Here is a 27,964-nt window from a genome sequence, read left to right as displayed (position 1 = left end):
TTCCGCTGCCTCGTCCGTTGGAGGCGCGCGCGGGCCTCGTCCTCTCTTGCCGGGTCCTCGGTCGCCATGAAGCCGGTGAGGATGGGCTCGCGGGGAGGGAGGTCCGCTGGCGTGTCTGTGCGGGGATTCGTAACGTGGGCACGGTGGAGGGTTGCCCTTTTTTGAGGGAGAGGGGTCGCGTGTGGGAGAGAGCGCCGCGGGGCACGCCGAGGCGGTGTAAAAAGTGGGGTGTTATGGGCAGGCTCAGGTAAAGGGGAGGGGAATAAAGGTTTGTGGATGTTGTGCCTGAGTAATGGCATTCAGACATACAAGCAAGCTACACGCGTGGCCCCCCTTCGCTTGCATGCACTTCAAGTCAGCTTCAGCACGCACACACATTCCAATGTCTGATAAGGGACGCTCCCCCCTCCCCTCCCTCCTCCCTCCTCCCCTGTCCTCTCCCTCCTCCCTCCCCTGTCCCCTCCCCCCTCTCTCCTCCCCCTCCCCCCTCTCTCCTCCCCCTCCCCCCTCTCTCCCTCCCTCCTCCCCCCTCTCGCCCTCCTCCCTCCCCCCCTCTCTCCCTCCTCCCCCCCTCCAGTAATTTCGCTTCACTGTGCAAAAGTACACTGACAGCTTTCTCAAGGAGACAAGCTCCATTCATTAATGTCGGGAAAAAAGGCTCTGTGCTGGATACTATGAGAAAAGCAAAGCAACAGCACAAATATCCAATGCAATTATATATATTGGGTGAAAAAAAATATAGACAGTGACTACATGAATAACAAACAATACATAAAAAGACAAATTTTTGTCTTTTTATGTATTAAAATATTGTCGAAGGCTTTCACGGTCAGAGTTCATTGGTTCTCGTAGGTTATCCGGGCTGTGTAACGGTGGTCTTGGTATTTTCTTTCCTGACGTTTGAAGGGCAGTGTATTTTTATGTATTGTCTGTTATTCATGTAGTCACTGTATATACATTTTTGCACCCGATATATATAATTGCATTGGATATTTGTGCTGTTGCTTTGCTTTTCCCATTCGTGAATGTAGCATTGCTCACGCAGGCGCTGTAGAAACTAATGACGTTGCGCTGACAAGCTAACCTCAGGTGTTAAGTAAATGTATCTGTGTTGATTGGAATGTCAAATGTCTATGAAACCTCTTGCATTGACCCTCCCTCGGTGTGACAGGATTACAGAGCTGTTGTCTGGATCCTGGCTCACCCGGTTATGACTTCTTGGCCAATAAAGCAGCCGTAAGCTCACACCAGCCTCCTGTCCTCATTACTCCACTGGACTCTATGTTAATGGGGAGGCACATCATTACAAGATTCAGCTGGCCTTAAAGACGTATTTGGGGTAGGAGGGCACTTTCACACAGCCCAAATAATGCACTTTCAATCCACTTTCACTGCACCTTAATGATCGTTTGCAAGTGGATTTTGCCAGTTCACACAGTAAAATCCACCTTCAAAGTGCATTGAAAGTGCATTATTTGGGCTGTGTTAAAGTGCCCTGAAATTATATGAATTGCACTATGGTTTTATAGTGACGCGGTGCAGGGCGGGAGGTCTGAATGATGGAGGACGTGCGATCGTAGTAAGGGGCGAGAACAGAAAGCAGAATATTTCTTGCAGTACAAAAGAGCAAGAGTCCAGTAGCACCTTAAAGACTTAACAAAGTTTCTGGCAGGGTATGAGCTTTTGTGAGCCACAGCTCACTTCTTCAGATACAGCTATCTGTCTGTCTGTCTGTATCTGAAGAAGTGAGCTATGGCTCAAAAAAGCTCATACCTTGCCAGAAATTTTGTTAGTCTTTAAGGGGAGGTAGTTGTGAATATCCTGCATTGTGCAGGGGGTTGGACTAGATGACCCTTGTGGTCTCTTCCAACTCTATGGTTCTATGATTTCAAGGTGCTACTGGACTCTTGCTCTTTTCTACTGCTAATGCCAGACTAACACAGCTACCCATCATGGAATATTTCTTGGTTATCTACAGTACCAAGCACATAAAAGTGACTCGGAACCATCAAGTTAAATATCAAACCTGTCGAGAATAAAGCATCGAAAATGGGTGGGGGTGGTAAACAAACACTGCCTTCACCACCCCACACACAGAAATGGCTACATAATTTCTTGGGAAGAGCTTAAGGAAGCTCAAGTTTCCACTTCCCGGAGAGGTCTGTCAGGCTCTGTTGACAGGGAAGGCTGTAATGGGAAATGTTCTTCCATCATATTAGAGGTAACCAGGTAGTATAAATATGGACAATTTGGATAGGGTTTTTGGTCTCAGTTTGTGCTGTGTAAGTGTTCCCCCCCTTCAAACATTTGTTATCTTGCTTGCATGATGTGTTCCAAAACATGAATTCTACACAGCTCTTCCCTGTTCTCATCCACACCTGTTAGCAGTACTGGTTGTTAAAAGTAAAGCTTTGGTATGATCCAAGTTTGTCACTGGGAAAGTGTGAGCCACCAATCCTAATTCTGCATCCATGTGTGACATTAGTTCAATAGTGCTGCGTAACTGGTGAATGTTTCAGTTTAAGAAACAACTCTTCCTCTTGTCATTTTTATTGGTGTTGGGTTCTCCTTGATTTTGAAGTGAGATGTAAATAAGAAGTCCCACAAATGGACTTAAAAGGTTAACTAACCTTCTTTTGTTTCTAGAGAAGAAATACCAAACAGGTCCCAAGCTTCCGCAAGTTGTTAAAAACAAGTAAATTAAAACTTGAAAACAAGTTAAAAAACAAACAATATAAGCAGCAGAGTACTGTTAAGAAATACCGAAAAGAACAAAGGAAGCTCAGACAAGCTGTCAAAGATGCTGCTGCGAAAACACCAGTGCCTTTGGAGGATTATAAGAAAAGGCATCCAGGTGAGTTTTCGGGGAGAATACAGGGTATGAGATTCAGTGTATCCTTTTCCTTTACAAATACTGGCTTATTCATCAATAAAGCAATAGATCTAGGAATATTCACATAACTACCGTATATACCCGTGTATAAGCCAACCCGCGTATAAGCCGAGGTGCCTAATTTCTCCCCACAAATGGGGAAAAATTAGGCACCCGCGTATAAGCCGAGGGTCGGCTTATAACCCCTCCCCCCCCCCCGCGCAGACTTACCTTCTGGGCTCCTGATGGCAAAAGCGGCGGATCCGGCGGGGGTGGCCTTCCTGCAGCTGCAGGAGGCCCCCCCAGGCCGCTCCTGGCGGCGGGAAGTGGTGCGGCCCGGCGGGGGTGGCGGAGCAGCCTTCCCGCGGCCGCAGGGGGCCTCTGAAGGCCTCTCCCAGCCGGGAGAAGCCGGCGGAGGCGGCGGAGCGCCCTCCCCGCGGCCGCAGAGGGCCTTTAGAGGCCTCTCCCGGCCGGGAGAAGCTGGCGGGGGGGGGGCGGAGCGCCCTCCCCGCGGCCGCAGGGGGCCTCTGAAGGCCTTTCCCGGCCGGGAGAAGCCGGGAGGGGCGGCGGAGCGCCCTCCCCGCGGCCGCAGAGGGCCTTTAGAGGCCTCTCCCGGCCGGGAGAAGCCGGCGGGGGGGGGGCGGAGCGCCCTCCCCGCGGCCGCAGAGGGCCTTTAGAGGCCGCTCCCGGCAGAGAAAAAATGGCAGTAAGTTCCCCCCTCCCTCCTCCCTCCCCCCTCCCTCCCCCCTCTACCGTATTGACCCGCGTATAAGCCGAGGCCGGCTTTTTCAGCCCTTTTTTTGGGCTGAAAAACTCGGCTTATACGCGAGTATATACGGTATGTGTTCTTCATAACATGAAATAGTATATTCTGTCTCAAGTCTTGAGTCCAAGGAAGACCATAAATACATCTGTAAATGAAATGCACGTCAAGACGTTTTCTATAAGAGTGATGTAGTGTTTTGAAATTTTGGTTGATAGCATAAGTTCCGTGGGCCACATCCAGCATACCGGTGATTTATCCTTCCCCCTCTCAGTGGTGTGATGGTGGCGTGATAGTACTTGAATTTGTGAGCAGATTTGATCATAAAAATCTTGCTCTGCGGTTAAAGGAAGAAATACCAGTAATGTGAATATTGCCATCAGAGTCAAACCTGCTCCTGGCAGTAGGTAGATCTCTGGAGAGGCAGTGGGCAGTGTATAATATAAAAAACACACCCTGTTACCATAGAAAATTGCACTAACAGCAGTGTAAACTGCACTGTGTTCAACTTTGGGCCCAAGGAGTATAGAGTTTGTCCATGCAGGTTAGTGAAAAGTTGCCTAAATTTGATCAAGGTTGCCCTTTGACTGCCTTGAATGTTAGTATTGAAGATCATGGTCTCATCATGTATAAAGCAATAAACCTACTTCTAATCCAAAATTTTGTTTCCTGCCTGCCAGATGTTCCTGGGAAGTTTACAGGTAGGGTGTGAACAGCAATAGATGTCTTCTGGTGCTTTTAGTTTATTTGCTTCATTTATACCCTGCTTTTACACCAGTTTAGGCAAATCTGAACCCTCAGGTTCCCTGAGTCAAACACAGCTGCTGAACATATAGGTTACCAAAATCATAAATCTTTTGGAGAACAATTTCTTGTCTATTAAACAACAAACCCTCTCCTGACTCAGGTATTATGCCTCAAGTATGGGTTGATTATTTTTCTAACGTCTTTGGCCATGCTGTGGTCCCTCCATCTGATAATGAGGAAACTATTCCCGCAAATATCCCTCCATGGCATGCAGTAAGTAGGGAAGAAATTATGACCCTAATTTCTAAACTAAAAAGCGGTCGAGCACCAGGTCCTGATGGGCTCCCTGTTGAACCTTTTAAGAAATATGCTGACTGGAGGGCTCCACTACTAGCCAGTCTTTTTACATCAATTGATCATTATGGTATCCTTCCTGATTCATGGCTGAACTCAATATTAATGCCAATCTATAAAAAGGGAGACCCCAATCTACCGGGAAATTATCGTCCTATTAGCTTGCTATCAGTACTGGGCAAGTTATATGCTAGACACCTTGAGACCCGCCTTTCGGAGTGGTCTCAAGCTAAATCCATTATTGGCCCAGAGCAAATAGGATTCACTAAGAACAAATCATCCTTAGATCACTGTATCGTTTTATCCTTTCTTGTGGAAAAATACATGAAGATAGGTGGGGGGAAATTGTTTGCAGCTTTCATAGACCTAAAAAGTGCTTTTGACTCCATTCCTAGAGAGAAACTGTGGGACAAATTGTCAAATCTAGGAATTGACCCCAGGCTGCTAATACTTTTAAAGAAATTACACTTAAATACCACCTGCCAAGTTAAATACTCACCTAATGGTGGCCTGACTAAGAAAATCTTAATTCAAAGAGGCGTTAAACAAGGGTGTGTTTTAGCTCCCCTACTTTTTAATATTTTTCTTTCTGATCTAGTGCAGTCATTGGGTTCAGTTAATGGTCATCCACCTAAATTAGGGTCCCAGTCTTTACCTCTACTTCTTTATGCGGACGACACCGTCATTCTTTCTTTCACTAAAGTAGGCCTCCAACAATATCTAGATGCTTTTAATAATTATTGCCATTTTAATTTACTTTCTATTAACTCCTCCAAATCAAAAGTAGTGGTATTTTCCAAAAAATGGTCCTCATACAAATGGCACATTGGGAAGGATTCAATTGAACAAGTTAAAAACTATAAGTATTTGGGAATTACTTATAACTATAATCTCAATTGGTCTATACATCGACAAAATACTATTAAAGCCACCAGGATTTCCTTAAATCAACTCAAGCAGTTTTTCTACGCGAAGGGGAATCAGTGTGTTCCTGCAGTAATCAAAATCCTGAATTTGAAAATATTCCCCCAACTTCTGTTTGGAGTTCCCTTATGGCTTGGAACTCTTAATCAAGAAGTGGAGAACATCCAAGCCATATTTCTTAGACAAATATTGGGGATACCTAAATGTGTCTCATATTTCACAATTTGTCAGGAAACTGGGCAAAACTTGATTGCCACCAAAGCCTGGATTCAAACAATAAGATATTGGCTCAAATTATATTTTCAAACTGAGCCAGGTTCCCTTTTATATTTCTTGAAAAGTGAACTTCATTATTTCTCATGGGACATATTGATTAGATCTAGACTCTGCCAAATTGGAATTGATTTAGATAATCTTGCTCTGGCCAATGAATCTTACATCTTTAAAAGAATCAAGCAACGTCTCCTTGATGTAGAATTGCAGAATTTTAACCCAGCTCTTCCCCCCATCTGCTCTCCGGCGGCCCTAGGCCTTAATAATGGATCGGGTAAAATGGCTAGGTATCTAGATAACCTAGAGATACCTTCTCAACGCCTCGCTTTTCTATTAGCTAGGGTTAATGCATTCCCATCTAGGATGCTCTTAGGCCGATACCTCCAGATCCCTAGGCATGAACGCCTATGCACATGCGGTTTAAACTTGTTAGATACAATTGACCACATCCTTTTAGATTGCCCCTTCTATGTGACTCTGCGGGATAAACTGCTATCTACTTTGCTCCAGTACAAGACATACAGGAGTAATGAAGTGAAATGTAAATTTCTTTTGAGTGACCATGATCCTAAAATTACAGCTACCGTGGCTGAATTTCTTACAGGAGTTCTTAAAGAACAAGAAAAGTTTTATTAACCCGACTGTAACTTACATGTATAGCCCTTTGGAGGTATATTGTTGTTTTTTTCTATCTCTGTCTTTTGGTATGCCAATAAAGGTTAATGAAATGAAATGAAATGAACCAAAATCAGAATACAATTCCATTCTTCAGAACAGAAAAAGTGAGTTCCTTAGCTCCGCCCACTCCCTTTCTCTGAGCATCTCTCAAAGATGAACTCTTTGTTCATCATACCTGCCTTTCTTTCCTGTGGGTACCCAAAGCGTGAGGTACATTAGGTATGAGTGAGGTACATTAGTATGATTAGCCCAGGGTCATACAGCAAACTTCAATGGCAGAGTGGGGTTTCGAACCTGGGTCTCCCAGATCTGATGTTTCTAACCACTGTACCTTACTCTCAATACTATTTGTCTATACTATATTGACTCTGAATATAGTAGGTTTGACTCCTGTATTGACTCTGGAGGTTTTGTTTTGCTGTTGATTAATGACTGGTATCAGATTCAGCCCAGCCAGTGGTTATGGGCTGGATATTTAGTGTTTTGAACTATCTAATAGGTTACTTTTATCATATCACTGGTTAAAGAAGCAAGATGTCATGTGGATGGTTTTGCACAGCTGTTACGTTTTGCTCATGGGACCTGCACTTCATCCCTCAAGGAAATGCTTCTGTTTCTTTTGCTACCTTGAGAGGGAGCTATCATGATTTTAAACACTTAGAATTTGATTGTGGAGGTATCAGCAGTTAGAGATGCCTCTACTGTTACTAGTGATAAAGGACAGAAGTCCCTGTACCTACCTGAGTTCTGACTAAACTGTTATCCTTGCAATGAGGGAGGTCACCCAGAAACTGAATGTGAAGATCGTCTGTAGGAATCTCTTGGTGGATTTCTGAGGACTAGCTGATGGTGAGGAACAAAGTGTAAGGAAGAAGCCAGAAGGTTAAATGAAAAAAGGAGGTTGCTCCAGAGGGAGGGGTCTTGGTTCGGGATTTTGTTTGTTCTACAGTGACTAATAATAAGGAGGAATAAGACCAGCTCTGCGTTGTAAGTACAGTAGATTTCTAGTTGCTTTGAGTTTGTTACTTTCCTTTTTAAAATGCCTGTAACCAGTGTGAGAGCTTATTTTCTTATCTGCTCTCTCAGAAACCAATAAGCTTGTTTATATTATTGAAGCAAAGGTGTGAGTCTCGTCCCTGTGTGGCTCTTCCCTGCCCAGGACAAACCTGCTGGCTGGCGGAGAAAAGCCTGAGTATTGGGAAATTACAGGCCCAAAATAAAGGAGGTCTAGGTCTCTCTCTTGCTTCTCACGTTGAGGAGAGACTAGAACCATACACAAAAGGCTAGTCAATTTTAGGTTTGTATTCTTTGCAGACTCAGCCTTCTTCCTCTTAAGCACTGGAGTATGCATCATTAATCCTTTTAAAAATGAGAATGGCCGCCTGGTTGGTATAGTCGGTCTGAGAGATCAGTACCAGTTAATGGCTTTAATTTATTTAGTCCTCTATCTGTGGATGGATATTTTATTTCCAAGGTGGACAGAAGGATTTGGCTAAGTTACCATTAAAGCAATGTAAGGATATAAACAGTATGATTATAAACACTAATTCTATTAATTGTGCCACGGTTGAATTCTTTGCCCCCCCCCCCCATGAAGCCCAATGATAAAATAAAGTAGTATCTTTCAGTCTACCTTAATCTCAGTGCAAAATGTGTATTTTTGCCAGTGTCTCTGTAGTTATTCTGTTTACATTTGCCTCTGCAGAAAGAGAGGAAGAAGAAACGGCACTTCCTCTTGATATGATGGATGAAGATGACCTGAAACTAATGGAGGAGCTGGCTCAAAAGGCATCGTTTGTAACCAGAGATTTGTCTTCCAGGTAAGAGTTGACGGTATCACTTTAGAGGTAGTTTTGGAGCAGTTTCAACAGTACAAACAGTTTCCTAGTTTGTTGACAGTTCATTTAGTATGCATTGATTTAAACAACCTATAAAACTATTCAGTGTTCCAAAAGTTGTGTGTTCGAGATTTCTTGACAGATCTCAGATGATTTTACAGATGAAGGTCCTTTCTTGTGGGGTTAGCACTATTTTCTCCTAGTAGTTTATTATCCCTAGTTTCAGAGGCTAGCCTCTGCAATAGAACAGGTAGATTCGAGTCCAGTAGCATCTTAGATACCAGCAAGATTTTTGGGATATAAGCTCTCAAGAGACAAAGCTCCCTTCATCAGACATGAGCATATCATTCTGGCTTTGTTGATTTGTTTCCCTACAACATCAAGTGGCTATTGTAGTTCCAAAAATGTCTGCTGTAGATCCTGCAGGTGAGAATTTCTCTGAGGGATCGGAACAGCTTCAGCTGTAGTGTAGAGCTTGGCTGTAGATGATTGTTTGGTGAGTTTAGGATGGTGACTGGAGGCACGCATATATGTTTGCCGAGCAGTAGGTTTCTGGCGTAAGGTGGTTTTTATGCTTCTGTTATGTATTTGTAGAGTGGTGTATTTGTATAGATACCTTGTATCTGATTAAAGGAGCTTTGATACTCAAAAGCTTATACCCTGAAAATGTTGTTGGTCTTTAAGGTGCTAATGGACACGAATCTAGCTGTTATCCCTAGATGTACCAAGGGATATTGAAGGGAATTGACCTTGTTGTAAAAAAATAACAGCTCATTAATAAAAATTGTTAGAATTGCATGCTCAAGGGCTGCGAGGGGTAAAAGCACATATTCCAGAAGTCAGGGAGGGGAAGTAGGGTCAGAAATTTAAAATTGTTGCATTCACAGTGGCATGGTTTACTGGGGAGTTTGTAATTTGAGTGCCAGTGTGCTGTAGCGGTTAGAGTGTTGGATTAGGAATTCAGAGAAGACCAGGTTCAATTCTGTGCTCTGTCACGAAAGCTTGCTGGGGGACCTTGGACCAGTCAAGACAGTCTTAGCCCAACCTGCTTCACAGGGTCATTGTGAGGATAATGTGGAGGAGAGAAGAATTATATGAGCCACTTTGGGTCCCATGGGGAAGAAAGGTGAGGCATGAACGAAGCAAATAAATAATTTTAATGGCAACTATTTGTAAGGAAGTGTCATCTGCATAGTTCACAAGGTAAACCATAGCATCTCAAAAGGTTTTCAGTGGCTGGTGACTCAACAAAAAAATTTTTGAAAGTTGAATGGAGGCATTTTAAAGCAATGATCAATTTGGAGAGAATATTTTCAGTATAAATGGGTCTGCACAGACCTCTTAAGGAATTGTGTATGCGTTTTATAATGTATGTTATAAATTCTCCTGGTAAATTCAAGAGTCTTTCCCTGTGCAGTGAGCCAGTTCATGCCAAGAAACGGAAGCATGAGACTGTGATTGAGAAATACGAGAAGATGCCCAGGCGCATGCAGACGGAGCCCGAGAAAGAACTTATTCATCTGCTTCCCATCAAAGACAAATGTGGAATTATTCCACAGACCATGGAAAAGCCAGGTGAGACACAATTGGGATTGCCAAGGAAGCTGTCAGTTCTTAAAGACCTGGAGTGTTGGTGCAGATGAATCTTAAAGAATATTTTTTCCCTATAGTTGTTCAGGAGGAGGAGGAGGATGAAGAGGGTGAAGTAGAAGCAGCAGCATTAGTTACGCAAGGTAATAGTCTTTTATTTTTTCAAGTCATTTGGACAACTGCAGCATTTGTTGGATTTTTCCCCCCGTTCAGATGATGTTACCTTTTCTCAGAACAGTTTAATAATAAATTGCTTAATTTTATCTAGAAATATCTTGAAGTTGTTCCTTCATTGAATTGACTGGACTGAGTAAGTTAAGTAGTTAGGATTCTGTCAAGGAATGAATTACCCTAAAACTATTTCCAGATGTTACAATTAGGGAGTTTGGGGGGGAAAGTTTGATGGGGATACCAGCAAAACGTCTTTGACTCCCTTCCATATATCTGCTCTTGCCAGCTCCTAATGGAAACACCACAAGCACACGCATAAAAAGTTTACAAGTGTACATGTACGTGCAAGTATTAAAAAGCTGACTAGTAGGAAACTTGTAACTCTTGGTTTTCTTTGTCACCAGCTGTTGAAGAACCCTTGCCTGTTCTCACTACCGAAGAACTGTTGGTTCATAGGAGAGAAAAGCTGCAGGAGAAAAAGATGCACATAGCTGCCTTGGCGTCTGCTATCTTGGCTGATCCAGAAAATAACGTAGGTCATGTTAGATCTGCTCTGAAATCAGATAGCGAAAAATCCCAAATGACAAACTCCATTTTGAAATGTTTTCTTACCAAGCTAGTCCATATCTCCCAGTTATCGCAGGAAGTTGAAATAGTTGGATTGGGTCATCTGGCTGTTGTGATTCTGTCTGGAAAAGGCTTATGTGCTGCTACCTGGGCCATGCATCTCACAGGCTTAGTGTAGTTGCCAGATTTTTGTTTCTGGATTGGAAGTGGTGATTCCCTTTCCTTAGACTCCATTTTACTGTCTAATGATATTTCAGTTGTTTAATCATAGGGTTAAATGCAGACTATTTACTGAAGTTTCTGGAGTCTACTTGTTCTAGATGAGGGGTTGTACTCCTTAAGGAGCAACTGCACGGTTTGGAGGTGCTTTTCAAGATTTGGACACCATCACCTATGCTTTAAGACATTGTGCTTGCATCTTCTTAATCGGATGTGTCTTTGGAAGGGAGAGAGCCAGCGTGGTGTAGTGGTTAAGAGTGGCGGTCTCTAATCTGGTGAACTGGGTTTGTTTCCCCACTCTTCCACATGAGCGGCGGACTCTAATCTGGTGAATTAGATTTGTTTCCCCACTCCTCCATATGAAACCTGCTGGGTGACCTTGGGCTAGTCACAGTTCTCTCCAAACTCTCTCAGCGCCGCCTACCTCACAAGGTATCTGTTGTGGAGTGAGGAAACTAAGGTGATTGTAAGCCGGTTTGAAACTCCTTCTTTATTGTTGATTTTTTCCCCTATACTAATCTGATCTGTGTTGTGTAGCATTGACTTTTGAGGAAGGTATATTATTACCCTGACTTGGATAGCCCCAGACTAGCCTGATTTCATCGAATCTTAAAAGCTAAGCAGGGTCGGCCCTGGTTAGAAATTAGATGGGCAACCTCCAAGGACTGCCAGGGTCGTGATGCGTAGGCAGGCATTGGCAAACTACTTCCACATGTCTCTTGCCTTGAAAAGCCTATGGGGTCACCTTAAGTCAACTGTGACTTAATGGCATGCGCGCACGCACACACATACACATATATTAGGAGGTTTAGTTTTGTTTAATGTGCTGTAAAAAATTTCAGTTACAAATTTGTACAGAGGAATTTAAATATTTTAAAATGTATCAGCATCCAAAAGTTGGTTGTCTCTTTGGGTTCTGAGTGTGTAGTTCTCCTTAGGTAGTCTCGAAAGTTGTCGTTGTTACTCCTTGCTTATGGTAACAAGGGGTACTTGTCTTGGCTACCTATATTTGCCAGTGTGATTTTTTCATATGTTGCCCTCGAGCAGATAAAGAAGCTGAAGGAGCTGCGATCAATGCTGATGGAACAGGATCCCAATGTGGCTGTGATTGTACGGAAGCTAGTGATGGTTTCGCTGATGGAGATATTCAAAGATATTACTCCTTCTTACAAAATCAGGCCTTTAACTGAGTCTGAAAAAAACACAAAGGTGAGGTTACAGAAAGGTAAAAGGTATTTTTGACAGTGGCTCAGTATAACATTGGGAGGGTTCGGCCTACTGACATTTTGAATAGAGGAAAATGGATCGTCATCATGTGTCTATTAAACTATTTCTTTGCATGAATTCAGAAGCTTTTTTCCCTGTAGCTTATGACTTCTCAAAGTGTGTATATGATTGAATGTTCGTTACCAAGCCTACAAAAATAATCTTCGCAATCTTTTTGGAAACTTATTCACTTTCTCCAGATTCCTCCTGATATCCTTTGAAGGCAGCTTACTGCACATTTCAGCAGGAGCTAAGCTGTTGTATAATTGCCTTGTAAAAAATAGAATCTTGAGCTTTATGGCAAAACCTCGACCAATGTAAGCGATGACAATAAAAATGAACTAAAACCTGAGAGCAGTAGAATATCACTAGCTCCATGTTTTAGCCATTTGTCTTTGAAGCTCTGCAGTAGATACAGCTAAGAATCGGAGAGGAAAGAAGTGAATAACTTTGTTTCGGCAAATTGATAAACTGAGCCCATTTCCAAGCTTGGGAAGACAAGGAAAGCATTCCCCTCAGTTCTCTTTCTGATTTTTGTGCTGGCTGTAGCTAGCTTCCACTTGGTGAGCAGGAAAGAATCACTCCTTCCTAACCTCTCGTTTAATTTTGGGCTCCCCTTTGTGTCCCTCAAGTGCTATCAAAAGTACACTCTTGCATGCCCAGGGTAGTGTCAATTGCCACTTTGGGGTCAGAAAGCAGTTTTCCTCCAGACCAGATTGGCCAGGGATCTTGGAGGGTTTTGGGGTTGTTGTTGTTTTTAGCTGTCTTCTGGGCATGGAGTAGGAGTCACTGAGTGTGTGTGTGTGTGGGGGAAGTAGTTGTGAATTTCCTGCATTATGCAGGGGGTTGGACTAGATGACCCTTCCAATGATTCTATGCTGGGGAGACAGGTGGGGTGGGAGACTCCATCCACCTGGTGGCCACATTGGTCAACTACAGTTATGACAAGGTGAGGGAAGAGAAGGTGTCTCTGGGTTGGATGTTCAACTGAAGTCAGAGAAAATTGGGGTTGCAATGCTCACCTTTGTATTGAAGGTCGTCATTGTAAGCAGCTTGCAACATGCATTGCAAACTGAGGAAGCATGAGTTTGGGATGCCTCTGTACCTAAACTTTAGAGACAATGAACAATTTCTACTTCTTATTTATATGCTTTGTAGTTTTTCAATGTCTGTGTCAAGAGACTTTTTAGTAAACGTCTTTATATGGGGAATTTTTCAGTGTTTTCACAGAAAATAAAAGGTGCTGCTTGGATATCTTGCTTATTTTTTAAAAAGTTGGCTTTAATGTCTGAAGTTCAGATAAGTTCTGAAATTCTAAAAAAATGCTTTTTTTGTTAAATGGCAGGTTTATGGTAAAATATTTTCAAAACTTTTCTGTGCAGGTTAGAAAAGAAACTCAGAAATTAAGAGAATTTGAAGAAGGCCTTGTGAGTCAATACAAATTTTATTTAGAAAATCTGGAGCAATCTGTGAAAGGTACGTCACTTGGTTGGAGGGCAGGGGAGATATGGCCTGATCTTGTTCCTTACAGGAACGGACAAGCTAAAGTGGATCGTTCAGAGCTTTTCAGTATAGCCACGTGTGTAATATTAGTGTGATTACAACAATGTATACACGTATGTCCTTTTTCTGCTCATTGTTTGTTATTCTTTAAGGTTGTGTGGGTCACCTGCAGCCTATGCCTGCACCTCTAATGCTCTCTTCTTTCGCTGCAGCACATACATAGCCCTGTAGCTTCGTCAGAGTCTTCTTTTTAGTAGTATTGGCTTGAAAGGAACACAGTGGGTTAAACCTCCGTACTGTGCTAAAGCAGAATCCAGCACACAGGTCTCTTATAGGCTAACATGCAAATCAGATGGTGCTGTGCAGTGAAGCAGACACATTCTGCCTTTACTGCATATAGCTCTTGAATGCTCCATGTGACACATGTTCCGTTCGCACGCCGACATGTGCACGCTCGTCTACTCTGCACACAATATACATAGCTAAAGGGAAGCTGAAGCCAGCAGAATACATGTGATCTACAAATAAATTTCTTGTGCCATAATAATCTCCACGCAGGGAATTAATTGTGTGTGGAGTATGGTTCTAACTCAAAGCGTGCAGAAAGTCCTCCCGTTCTGGTCTCAAATTTAAGACTGGCTTTAGAGAGTTATTCCCCATTATAGTTGATAATATATAATGTTTCAGAATAGCAGTTCCATAGTTGTTTCCAGTCCACTAGGGGGCTGAATGTACCTTCCCTTATAAAACATGTAGCAGTCAGACTAAGGCCTTTTATGCATGATCTGTTTCCACTGGATCTGCTGCTCTCTAACTGCACAGAATTTGCAGTCGAATTCTCAAAACACTATGCACAGGGTCCCCCCGCCCCCAAAGAAATTCCAGGAGTACCTTGAGATCAATTGTGCATCCCCAGCAAAAATGTGAAGCTTTTGAACCATGTGTGAGTTCCCCCCCCTCATGAAAATGCTTTGTAATTGGTTGTATATATTTTTTGTAATACGTCACCAGCCCCTGCCAGTCCCGCAGGGGGATTCTTTCATTTGATCTGAACCGAGTCAGTGGCCATTTTACAGCCAAAACAGAAGGGTCCGCACAACTCTCCTCCCCACCACCACCAATTTGTTTCTGGCTGCCTCAATACAGGGGTCATAAGAACTTACAAACACTCTCACGGTCATTTGTGACTATTTAATTATTCCAACAGTCTTGCACTCACAAAAAAAGGCTTTCCTGCCTATTAGAGGACAATCAGCCGGCTCTGTCCCATCCTGCCAAGAACTGAAACTGACCAAATACGCAGACTCATGGTATTCAAGCATTATTCTCTCCCTAGTGCACTTGCAAATGGCTTTGAGGGGAGGGGTTAGTTAAGGGGGCAGACATGTGGGATGGAGAAGTGAGAATGGGCATGGGGGCAAAACCCCAAAATTACTAGTATGCACTGGACCGGCTTTCAATTTGGGATTGAGGTAGACTTTAAACTCAGGGTAAAACAGCATCCTGAAATTGCAAGGGGAGAGCGAGGCAACTTCTGAAGGTCCAAAAATACATGCATAATTAAAACGAAGCCTGAAGGAGCTGGGGAGTGACCTTGACTGAAACATCCAGTTCATAAAAGGCCTATGAAAAGAAAACCCAAGGCAGGTTCTTATTAGGGATATTTGAGATTACCCTTGCCATCCCATCCTCAGAATGGAGCTGGAAACAATGGAAACATTTACTTACTTGGAGATTAGGGTCTCTTACTGCAGAGCACTGTGAAATTATAAAGGAGTTTAAAGCCATTTTTACAAGCGAGGCTTAATCAAGTTCTTGTAATTTGAGAGGCTATATAAATGAAACAAAAATACTATGGGTGCACCTGGGCTTATAGTACTGTCTCCTACCATCTCCTTTACATTAATAGGGTAACAAGTCATCCTTGCACAGGGGCCCATGCTAATCTTCTCTGTATCATTCCAATTTTAGTGTATTTCCGAAGCTAGCCAGGATTGTAGATCCTGTTCTCCTCGGTTAAGTGGCCAGCCAATATTATACTTAGCATATGCAGACCATCTAGTATTGTTATCTCGTACACTCCCAGGTATAGTGAAAATTTTAACTGACGTTTATGATTACTGCAGTAAAGAATATTTAAAAATAAATTTTGGCAAAACTAAGGTTTTGTGTGTGTGTGTAAAGTGCCGTCAAGTCGTAGTCGACATATGTTTTAATCTTCACTAAATCTAAACTTACAAGGGTGCATTTCTTATCCCTGTGGGGCAAGTCTATAGAGATAATAAGAAATTTTAAGTACCTCCAGGTCATGTTTATGCACAGTCTTTCTTGGGACTTGCCTAGCCATATGTTAATGCAAAAGTTAAATTCCTCCTTTATCTTCCTTAAAAAAATTATTTTTGCAAAGGAGAGCAATTTGTACTGGCCCTTATGACCCTATATAGAGCAGCCATACATCTGATTTTTAGATATGCTGCTCCAGTTTGGTACATTGGCCATATAGAACATCTTGATAGTCTTCAAGTTAAATTCTTTAGAAACTTGCTGGGTATTCTACAATGTATCTCCTCCTCCATTCAACAGTTAGAACTGGGGCTTCTAAACCTATCATCTATCAATCTGTCATTAAATTTTGGTACTCCCTCTTTGAGGCATCAACAGCTCCTGATATGTTTCAGTTATTAATCTCAGATATCTCTGTGTCCACCTGGACTAGTAGGTTAGGCAAAAGATTTTCCTTTCCAGTAGAGCAATTGAAAGCTGCAAGGAATAGTATTCGAAAAGCAAGCTGTAAACAATTACAAAACAAGATCTTAAATGAGGATTGGACCATAGTGTTTAAGGATGCAAATCGTAAATGCTCACCTCGCTTCTTCCAGGTACCCTTTAACAGATCTTTTTCCTTGCCAGACTATTTCTGTTGGTTAGAAATAAATAAATTTAGACAAGCTTTCTTATTGGCAAGGTAGACTCCCTAACCCGGATCAAGTCGACTCCCTAGCCCACATTGTTTTAACGTGTTCATAAAATAATACTGCACAAAATAAATATATCACTTCCTGGATAAAACAGCTAATGACACTTTCTGAGAAGCGGATACTGCGCTTTCTGCTGTCAAGTAGATTCATGAATTGTGTGAGAGATGCAGCAACCTTTTTCTCTGTAGTGTCAAGAAAAAACATAATTTTCATTCCTCCCCCTTTTTTGTTAAAGTGAAATGGTAGATGAATAGCCAATGGCTGTTAAATCTAGGAAAAGGAATAGTGTAAGAAATGATGGGCTTGGGCATCTTGCCCCGTTGGGTATCTTGGCAAAAGTCTGCCTCATGCTGCAATGTCCTTTTTTAGTTGCCTATATTTTCAATTGTCGCGTGCCTTATTGATGTGTTTAAGATTGGCAGTGCATTCCTTCCAGAGGCAGATTTATTACTGTCTTAAGTGTTCCAGGAAATAATTTTGTGAAGTGAGTGCTTATGAAGCCCAGTATTGGTAGATGGATGAATAGAAAAGCAGTGTTTTGTCAGTATTTCCAGGTTAAGTCATCTTTCAAATCAAAAAGTAGTCAGAAGGGAAAAAGCTGCAATGAGCCAGAATGAAAAATATATGATTTTGTGTGTGTTGATTGTAAACCCTTTTTGATATATGCAAAAAAAAGTGCAATTACTTTCATTGATCAAATTATTAGTATTTAGGGAGGTTTGAGAAGGGGAAAATGCTATAATGTTGCCCACTGTTTTGCGTAGACTGGAAGCAAAGGAAACTGAAGAAAAGCAATGTGATTTCCTTAAAGGCGTACAAAGGCCTTGCAGAGGTTGCTGTGAAGTGCCTGTGTGAGCTCCTGGTGTCCCTGCCTCACTTCAACTTCCACAATAACATTATTGTACTGATTGTACCACTCATGAATGATGCTTCAAAACAGGTAGGTGTCCCATGTTGGCTTTGCCATCACTGGCCGGCCTTTCGATGCTGAAAGTAGTTGTGTCTCACTCCAAAGCGACCTTTTGTGAGCTGAAAATATGTGTTCAAAGCTTAATACATAGTATTATGGAAATAAATTGTTTTTTTCATATAGTAGTAATCAGAAACCCTAAATTTGAAATGTTTGACTTCTCAGATTTCTGAAATGTGTTGCGATGCAGTAAAGAACCTCTTCAAGCAAGATAAGCTCGGCGTTGCCTCAATTGGGGTTGTGAAAGTAATTTCTGGCCTTGTGAAAAGCCGGAATTATGATGTTAGACCTGAGGTAACTTTCTTAATTGAGCTGGGGTAGTGCAAAGATTGGTGGTGGGGGGGGGTTGTCGTTCAGTATTGGGCAGAGGCTTAACATTGAATTCAAAATATTTGCTGTTTTTGTTTGAGGAACCTTTGTTTGCAAGCAAAAGCTTCCTTTATACCAAGAATGTAACTGTTCTATCTTTTTAATTATATCAGTAAGGTGGCAGCTATGCTCCTGTATATGGTTGTGAGATATATGTTAGCTAAAGTTGTGCCTCTTGCTTGGATTTTGGTAGGCTTGTATGGTTAACAGACTTTGGGAAATAAATGCTTGTGGATTCTCTTTAGGTGTTAATGTCACTTCTTAATCTGAGAATTAAGGAAATAGAAGTAAAAAAAGATGCAGAAGACATTGCACCAAAAAAGAGATTTATGTCTTATAAAGAAAAAAGGAGAAACTTGTCAAGGATGCAAAGAAAGGTACAGTTTGTATTATGCTGTGTGAACGTCACAGGAGTTTTGGTAGAAAATTCAGTGGTTCTTACACTGGCTGGCATCAAACAAACTAGTATTCAGTTCCCACAGGGGGTTTGGGCTTCTTACTTGGTAACACTTCCCCATGTCATGTGGCAAATCCCCTTTGAAACTTGGGGACTTTTGGAATTGGCTTGTGTGTTCACATGACAGAGCAAAGAGTCCCCCATTCAAAGCAAAAGTCACCCTACTGAGTTTTTGGGTGCACCTAATACAAATTCCTTAGCTTCTGCCCATTATGTGTCTCAGCTGTTAATCATGGTGTGGATGTAAATGAAGCAGATCTGTTAGCAGGTGAAAACTTTAAAGTAGGGTGGTGAAAGATTTGTCAACGTTGTGCATAAATACATAGCTTGTTCACTGTGAGTTCCCTCCTTTCCCCTCCCGCTTGCCATGCACCAAGATTGACAGATTAAGCTCTGTTTTGCTGTTATGGTCACATGCAGGTGCCTCAGCAAACTGGAGCTTGTTTCCCCCCAAAAGCCAGCCTCCTAGTTCCATTTCATTGTCACAATCGAACACAGCCCCCCCCCCATTTAGTTTCATCTTTGTGGATTTGGAACTGAATGTTTAATTGAACCAGTCATTCTTTTATCAAAAGGTTTGTAGTAGATTAGAAAAAGAGTGCTTCTCTCTTCATTATTAGAAATCTCAGTCTTTCCAGAGTATTTATTACCTTATTTAAAGGGTGTGTGCATTTTCAGTGGAAGAAAGCAGAAGAGAAACTAGAGCGCGAACTCCTAGAAGTAGAAGCCTCTGAGAGTACAGAGAAAAAACTAAAACTGGTAAGTTTTTTCCCCCTCTACCTATGGGTATTACATTGGATATTGTGTCATTTGTAAGTAAACTGAGGCTAGAGCTTGGCAAAGTTAAGGCCGCACTCCAGATTGTTCCTGTGATTGAGGATGGTAAGGAATTAAGCATTTCTGGTCATAGAATAGGTGAGGGGGTGCATGTGCTGGGAGCAGAAGTTATTCTTTTAGCATTGCATGGTTGTAAAGGTAGCACCGGGTCATTACTGACCCATGGGGTAATGTCACAACCTGATGTTTACTAAGCAAACTATGTTTACGGGTTGGTTTGCCAGTGCCTTCAACAGTCACCTACACTTTACCCCCAGCAAGCTGGGGCTCATTTTACTGACCTCGGAAGGATGGAAGGCTGAGTCAACCTTGAGCCGACTACCTGAAACTGACTTCCGTCGGGATCGACGGTCATGAGCAGAGCTTTGGACTGTAGTACTTTAGCTCACCACTGGTTATAGCTTTTAAAAAATGTATTATCTTGTTCTGTTGTTAAATGCTACAGTGTATAAAGTGAGCAGTGACAGACAAATAATTCTAGACACAGAGTCGTTATTCATAATGCTGTTGTGGAATAGTTGAGCTGCTGGGATGTTGCAAAAAAAATGTCTTTGGGTTAAAGGCTTCAGAAATCTGCTATGCATGAAAGGAGCGTTTGTTTAAAATGAAGCCTGAAGATCCTGTGTATTCATTCATGTATTCATTTGTTTGTACTTTCCACTGCAGCACACAGAAATCTTGAATATTGTATTTTTAACTTACTTCCGAATATTGAAAAAAGCCCAGAAGTCTCCTCTCTTGCCTGCTGTGCTGGAAGGACTTGCAAGGTAAGAGTTTCGAGTTCTAATTCTCTTTCAGATTTACTAACTTGACACATCATATTAACAGGAAGATTATACATTGATCATGGGAGAAACAATATTATTCATAAAAATTAAGATACAAAACTAATACGTTGTTTAAAGCAAGAAAAATAAATATTTGTCAGAACAGAAGAAAACTTTAAAAAATAATTTAGAATAAGAATAAGAAGAGTTGGTTTTTATGTACTGACTTTCTCTACCACTTAAGGAAGACTCAAACCGGCTTACAGTCACCCTTCCCCTCACCAAAACAGACACCCTGTGAGGTAGGTGGGGCTGAGAGAGCTCTAACAGCTGCAACTTGCCCAAGGTCATCCAGCTGGCTTCGTGTGGAGGAGTGGGGAAACAAATCCAGTTCACCAGATTAGCCTCCACCACTCATGTGGAGGAGTGGGGAATCAAACCTGGTTCTCCAAATCAGACTCCACCGCTCCAAACCACCGCTCTTAACCACTATACCATGCTGGCTTAAGGAAATGATTCTATCCATCCATCTATTTATCATCTAGCCATCCCTCCTTCCCCATCTCCCTCCCCCTCCCTGCCTCTCTCCATCCATCTCCAGCTTAAAACTAATCTTGTTGTAATATTTATAGGATCTGTGTGACAAGGCAGATGTAGAACAACTAATTTCAATTGGTTCAGGAAGATTTCATTGTCGTCTTAATGTCAACACGAACACATTACAGGAAACCTTGGGTTACACCGCAAACAGGCAAATGTACACTTTTTTAATATTCTGGAAACATGGTTTGAATCCAGACATCCACTGTGCAATTGGAGAGATGCTTATCCTTGTGCATGAAAGGGTGGGTTGATTTCTATCCCTTTCCCACTGTAGTTCACCTGACTGCATTCTGTGCTGTCTCCAAGGTTTCCTTCTACCTCAGGGGGTAGAATGAATGAAGGGGGAATTGGAAAAGTTCCCTGCTGTGAGCGGGGCACCATTCACCGTTCTTTGGATCGAACCCAATAAGGTCCTAATGGACCTGTCCGTTTGTGTTTTTCCCGTTACAATGTTTATTTCTGGCTCCTTAGCTTACAGTTATTTAGATGGAAATAGAACCTCTCAACTCATTTTCACCTCTCTCTAGTTTTTATGCTTGTGTGCATCTTGCTTCTTTAAAGTTTAAAAACAATTAATAAACACGAACAAATGCTTTTGTAAAATCATATCATATGTACGTTACTCGTTGCTAGTAGGAGTGTCCCGTCAGACCTTATTTTGCTTTCAAATTGATTACCGGCCAGTGATATGGAACGGTGTTTGCAGTGGTGGCATCTGGCAAGGGTATAGAAATCTGCAAAAGCATGACTTCTGAGAATGTTACATTTAAGAATGTTCCAAGTATGACCTCTAAAATCACAAACATTATACTCTCTTGATTTTAGGTTTGCTCACCTAATAAACTTGGAATTTTTTGATGACCTTTTGGTTGTTCTGCATTCTCTGATTATGTCTGAGGTAAGCTCATTTCCTACATAATAAGGCAAGTGAACCTTGCTGTATGTTTTAGTGATTTTTTTTTTTTTGTATTTCCAGGTACTAAACCACAGAGAGAGCCTGCACTGTGTTCTTTCTGCTTTTTACATTTTGTCTGGTCAAGGTTGGTCTCGCTAAAAATTAGGTTTGATTTTCATGCATTTGGCGCCCTTGCTTAGCTTACATGGCCTGTCACTATAGTTTTGCCTGATTAACCTTTATGGATGATCAGAGAGGTAAAAAAGGTAAAGGTAAAGGTCCCCTGTGCAAGCACCGGGTCATTCCTGACCCATGGAGTGACGTCACATCCCGATGTTTACTAGGCAGACTTTGTTGACTGGGGAAGGCACTGGCAAACCACCCCGTAATCTTCCCTTTACCCCCAGCAAGCTGGGTACTCATTTTACCGACCTTGGAAGGATGGAAGGCTGAGTCAACCTTGAGCCAGATACCTGAAACCAACTTCAGTTGGGATCGAACTCAGGTCATGAGCAGAGCTTGGACTGCAGTACTGCAGCTTACCTCTCTGCGCCACGGGGCTCCTACTATCAGAGAGGTAACAAGAGCTTTAATAGCCTGGAATTTCACTGCAGCCTTGGGAATGTGGCACCCATCAGATTGTAGGATAGTTATAAAGCAACAAGGAAATTTTCTGATTTGAATTAGGACACACGTGTGACTGGCTAAATGTATGCCGCTGGAGTTTACCAGACTGAAAACCCTGCAGATAGTTGTGCGTGCCACTCCTGTCTGTTTGGGCAATCTACGGATTGACAAGCTTTGCTGCTTGTTCTCATAGGATCCTGCTTGCAATCCAATAAACTTTGCTTGTGCATTTGTAAATAAAAACAACCATTTATTAGGATGCTGCGGGTCTCCTGCATGCTCTTATCCAGTGGAAGCCAAACCCTGTGGCCTGGCTCCTGGACTTCTCACAGCTTGGGGGAAGTGCTTAACAATACTGTCAGTTATGGAAACCGACTTTTTAATTGGTGCTATGTTTTGAATAGGTGATGTTCTTAATATCGACCCTTTGAAGTTCTACACGCACATATACAAGACTCTGTTTAAGCTGCATGCAGGTAATTCCGTATTTCAGATTTGTCGAGTATAAAAGATATTTGTGATATTATTCACACACCAAGGATGTTTTTGCGTGGGTTGCAAAGAACTGAGGAGCTGGAGCTGCATAGAGATGTTTTCTTCTTAGTTGGCTCTTGTTTGGGAAAAATCTCAAGATTAGCTTTTTATATTTCTGTGGAAGGTTGGGTTGAAAGGGTGCATGCTTCGGTATTGATAGACATGTGTAGAGTGTACTACTTTGGCTCTTTAGCAGAGAGAAGAATAACCCTCCATGAAAATTTTTCATGGAACGCTGCAGTGTTTCCCATTTGTGAAAAGAATGTTGTTTATTGAAACCAAAATCACTTAGAATTTTATAAAGGAACCACAGGAGAAGCAGGAGATGCCTCCAGTCTTTCTGGTAGCTTTTTTGTGCTCGTGTTTGTGCTCTGATTTGTTAGCTGTCCATGTTTCAGGAGCAACCAATGACGATGTAGCAATAGTCCTCCAGTGCCTGGATGTGATGCTCACCAAACGTAGGAAACAAGTATCCCAGCAGAGGGCGCTTGCTTTCATGAAGCGCCTGTCCACACTGGCTCTCCACGTCCTTCCAAACTCCAGCATCGGCATCATGGCAACCAACAGAACATTAATGCATGTAAGTTCTTAATAAAATGCTGGCTTTCTGGCCAGTTTGCACCTCTGTGGGCAAAGCTTTACTGGGAACTGAAATGAATGAGCATTACTGAAGTGTGCACTACGAGGTGTAGTGGTTAAGAGCGGTGGTTTGGAGCAGTGGACTCTGATCTGGAGAATTGGGTTTGATTCCCCACTTCCTCCACATGTGTGGGGGAGGCTAATCTGGTGAACTGTGTTGGTTTCCCCACTCCTAGACATGAAGCCGGCTGGGTGACCTTGGGCTAGTCACACACTCAGCCCCACCTACCTCACAGGATGTCTGTTGTGGGGAGGGGAAAGGAAGATGATTGTAAGCCGGTTTGATTCTTCCTTAAGTGGTAGAGAAAGTCAGCATATAAAAACCAACTCTTCTTCCTTTATGCCCTTTCAGAGTCATTTGAAACACATCTATTTAAGCAATGTTATGGTTGCCATATCTTGCACAACTGTTCCATCGTTGCTGGCTGTGCATTCTTTTCTCAGTGCATTGCCCAAAGGAGTTGGGCAGCTGTTAATAATTATCCACCAGGGTGTTACAATACACTCCATTAATAATGGAGTGAGCTGGAGTACTCACTGTTACTAAGATGGGAACAATAGAAAATCTTGGTGTCTAAAGCCCCTCACAGCCTCATCTGTGGTAACCTTAGGAGTCAAGTTGTGCCCTCTCAGTCTCCCTCTACTCATCAGATGCCCTGCTCCACACCCCTTCTTTCTTTAGTTAGGTTGGCGAGGACAAGGAGCTGGGCATTTTCAAACAAGGTGCTTGTTTTGGACTTCTCTTTCATGAGAAATTTGCCTGGCCAGCTCTGCCCTCACCTTCCTGAAATCAGCAAAGTCAAATTTTAATTTCAAAAAGCATTTTGGTGGGTGAGGTTTGTTTTTAGTTTTAGCGCACTGTTTCGGCTGGTGTTTGCAAATGGTGGTTTAAAAATAAAATTTCTGATTTTTAAATGATAGTTTGTGTGCATCTGGAATTTTGTAGATATTTACACTCTAGACTGTTTCTCCATGCTTGGTCATTGGTGGGACTCAAAATAAAAGAAAAATTAAAATAAATTTCCCTGTCATGGGATAAAGAAAACTGGTCCTAGCATCACAATAGATTGTTACATTATGGATAGCCATGCCCTTTATCAAATTATTATGGTAGTCATATGGACTACAAAGGTATGGTTTATTTGGGTTCTGTATTAAATGAGAGTATTTTAATATCAATAGGCAACGTGTATATATTAATATGCATCAAGCTTTCTACATAATTTTTAGTTATATTAGACAAATACCGCAACTCTTGTATACTGAATACATTTTTCCGCCTCTCCTTAACCCCTTTGGATGGTGACATTACAGACTTTCCCAAAGACAGACCTGCTGCTAGACAACGAGTCTCAAGGGAGCGGAATTTACCTGCCGGAGCTGGAAGAACCAGAATATTGTAATGCTCAGAATACAGCACTGTGGGAATTGCATGTTCTGCGGGTGAGTCTCACCTTGGCTAACACCGTTGTGTTTTATTTTGTGATGGAATCCAAGGAATTCCTTTTTTGTTTTCATAAAACTTTTTAAAGCACAAATCGATAAGTGTCCTTCATTTATTTTCATTTATTTCATGTTTATGGCAACTGCCATCTTCCTTGCTGTCAAAGAGCTTCAGGCTTAAAAACTGGAAATAAAAAGAGAGCCTAGGGCTAAGCTTGTAAGTGCAGGCCAATTTGAAGGTACTTCAAGAAACACGCTTGTTTACAGTGATTGTGTACAGCATACTGTGGACAGTAGCTGCTATTGCACCTGGATACAAGAGTGGATCCAACCATCCTCTAAGTAGCCTTCCTCAATTTAAGTGACTCTTCCTCCAATGGAAGAGTCACTTAAGTTGGAGGAAGGCACGTTAGACTGGAGGAAGATTTCGAGCTTGAACCAAAAAGGAAGTATGGGGTATAAATATGTTACTCAGTGAATAAATGAATAAACTTTGCTCAGTGAAGTGGTAGGATTGGGGGTAGGATAAATTCAAATCCCCCCACCCCCAGGAAGTCCAGGGGATAGGCTTTTTCCAAACCTACATTTGGTTGGATTGCTTCAGTATTGTCCATCTGTAGATTGAAGCTTTTCTAGCAATGCCTGTGCTTTGTCAAAGCTCTGCCTGCCTTCATATTACTGTTGATTAGCCAGTGTGGTATAGTGGTTAAGAGCAGTGGTTTGGAGCGGTGGACTCTGATCCAGAGAACTGGATTTGATACCCCACTCCTCCACATGAGCAGCGGAGGCTAATCTGGTGAACTGGATTTGTTTCCCCACTCCAACACATGAAGCCAGCTGGGTGACCTTGGGCTAGTCACACTCTCTTAGCCCTACCTACCTCACAGGGTATCTGTTGTGGGGAGGGGAAGGGCAGGTGATTGTAAATCGGTCTGATTCTTCTTTAAGTGGCAGAGAAAGTCGGCATATAAAAATCAACTCTTTTGTTGAATGATGATAAAATGGGGACCTTTTCAGTTTCATCATGGAAAAGGTACCAGGCTGCTCAGTCACACACACTTTGTATATCAATGGGATATCTAAAGCTGAGAGAATGTAAATTGCTTAACATAGCACCTTTAAAATACACTCAGATCTCTGTTTCCTTTTCTCCAATACCTTTTCAGAGACACTATCATCCAGTCGTACAGAAATTTGCAGCCCATCTGGTTGCCGGTGCCCCATCCGAAGGATCAGGAGCTCTGGGACCTGAACTGAGCCGGAGGTAGGAATGTTTGAAAAGGATATGGGTGTCAAGAACAAAAGCTCAGCTGTGTTTCTTGGCCAGAATGTAGGCTGACCGACCTCCTGTTGTGGCATACGTCTTTGTTCTTTCCTCGAGTGTGAAGTAGCAGCCATCAATGAGAAATAAGGGATTTGCATAATTTACCACAGTTTTTCAGTCTGTGCGATAGAGAGTTTGTTTAGTCTGTCCCTGGATTTGACCATTGGGGTTGAGGGAAATGGGGAGCTCCTTGTCAGGTGATGCTTTTTTCTTCTTTCACTTGTTTCTGCCTCGATAAACAGTTTGATACATTTTAAAGCCACTAACGTTATGCCATTCAAGCCACTCAAATGAGATTTTGTCAGAAGAGTTGTCAGCTCTCCATTCGGTTTCATAAGTTTAAAATGTTAGTGCCTTTTGTGCTTTTATTAAAAACAATAGTTGTTTAAGGTGCAAATTAATTTCTGCAAATAGTCTGTTAAAGTGAATCCTGTGTCATGTATAATAGGTCGCCTGCAGAACTTTTTGAGGCCTACAGTATGAAAGGAATGACTTTCAACCCTCAAATTGCATCAGTTACACCAAGGAAAAAGGTACTCATTCCCCAGTATTCTGTTAATTTGTGTAATTGGAGGACCACATGATTTGACTAGACTTTGCAGCCATTATTTTACCAGCACCCCAAACTATTTCCTTCTGTCTTCCTCTGGCTGGGCTAATGAATGGACAGAAGACATATCTCAGTGCCAGGTGAGAGGTTGACTCATCCCTCACCCCGTCCTTTATAGGGGCAAGGGGCTTGCTCACCAGACTGTGACATGCTTAGAAATGGCAGTGTGTGGGTCTTGTAGCTTCATTGTGCATTCAAAGAACAGGGTCCTGTGATTGTTACACTTCCTTATTTTGAGTGTATTTCAGGTCAGCATGAGGTGAGGCGCTGATTCTTCTCTTCCTTTCAGTGAAGGGGGGGTGGGCACCAGGAGCTTGTGGAACTCCCTGTCCCAATATTGTGGAACTCCCTGCCCCAGGATGCAGTGATGGCTGCCAACTTGGAAGGCTTTAAGAGGGGAGTGGATATGTTCATGGAGGTTAGGGCTATCCATGGCTACTAGTCAAAATGAGTATTGGTCATGATGCATACCTACTGTCTCCAGGATCTCTAGTATCAGAGGAGCATGCCTATTATATTAGGTGCTGCTGCAGTCGTCCTGTTTGTGGCTTCCTAGAGGCACCTGGTTGGCCACTGTGTGAACAGACTGCTAAACTTGATGGGCCTTGGTCTGATCCAGCAGGGCCTTTCTTATGTTCTTATGATCAGAGGAGCATGCCTATTATATCAGGTGCTGTGGAACACAGGCAGGATTCTGCTGCAGTCATCTTGTTTGTGGGCTTCCTAGAGGCACCTGGTTTGTGGGCTTCCTAGAGGCAGACTGCTGGACTTGATGAGCCTTGGTCTGATCTAGCATGGCTTTTATATTCTTACGAGATAGACACGATCTGACTGGCAAAAAGCAAAAAAAAAAGTTTCTTTCAAATGAGAGATTTCTTGCATCATGGTTTTCTACAAAATGTGGAATAGGTTCCTTCTCACTAGTTCTGAGCTGTTTCAGTACCTTTGTGGAAGATTTTTTTTTTCTCTGCGATGAAAATCTTGAGGTTTATGCTTACTAATTTCAGGGTGAAATTTTACGAGGAGAGTCCTTTCTGAATGAAGACCTGAGAGAACTGTTTCAGACTGAACTTGGAAAAGCTGCTGTCCAAGGACCCCTGGATTTTGCTAAACACTTAAACGCAGCAGTTTCATAAATCTGTTACA

General features: G+C 42.3%; 1 protein-coding gene and 1 non-coding gene across 2 annotated transcripts; one reads left to right on the top strand and one right to left on the bottom strand.

The window, feature by feature from the left end:
• Positions 1-66: 66 nt before the first annotated feature.
• Positions 67-27,964, top strand: NOC3L (NOC3 like DNA replication regulator). The gene is made up of 21 exons (XM_056849541.1): positions 67-75; positions 2,647-2,854; positions 8,317-8,431; positions 9,867-10,024; positions 10,120-10,182; positions 10,615-10,742; positions 12,044-12,205; positions 13,645-13,738; positions 17,508-17,683; positions 17,879-18,007; positions 18,328-18,459; positions 19,218-19,298; positions 20,043-20,143; positions 21,572-21,644; positions 21,723-21,786; positions 22,673-22,744; positions 23,201-23,382; positions 24,756-24,884; positions 26,051-26,148; positions 26,657-26,741; positions 27,826-27,964. Exons 1-21 carry the CDS (start codon positions 67-69, stop codon positions 27,952-27,954), a joined length of 2,388 nt encoding a protein of 795 aa, XP_056705519.1. The 3' UTR covers positions 27,955-27,964.
• Positions 15,652-15,759, bottom strand: LOC130478472 (U6 spliceosomal RNA). Its single transcript, XR_008933340.1, has one exon. It is a non-coding gene; the product is annotated as a U6 spliceosomal RNA (small nuclear RNA).

The sequence above is a fragment of the Euleptes europaea genome, chromosome 5 (genome assembly GCF_029931775.1).
Source record: "Euleptes europaea isolate rEulEur1 chromosome 5, rEulEur1.hap1, whole genome shotgun sequence".
NCBI lineage: Eukaryota > Metazoa > Chordata > Lepidosauria > Squamata > Sphaerodactylidae > Euleptes > Euleptes europaea.
This window is presented reverse-complemented; position numbering and strand designations above follow the sequence as displayed.

Coding starts and splice junctions, on each gene's coding strand:
- NOC3L (XM_056849541.1), top strand. Junction 10,743..12,043: donor TGGCTGATCCAGAAAATAAC/GTAGGTCATGTT, acceptor GCCCTCGAGCAG/ATAAAGAAGCTGAAGGAGCT. Junction 18,008..18,327: donor ATTATGATGTTAGACCTGAG/GTAACTTTCTTA, acceptor GATTCTCTTTAG/GTGTTAATGTCACTTCTTAA.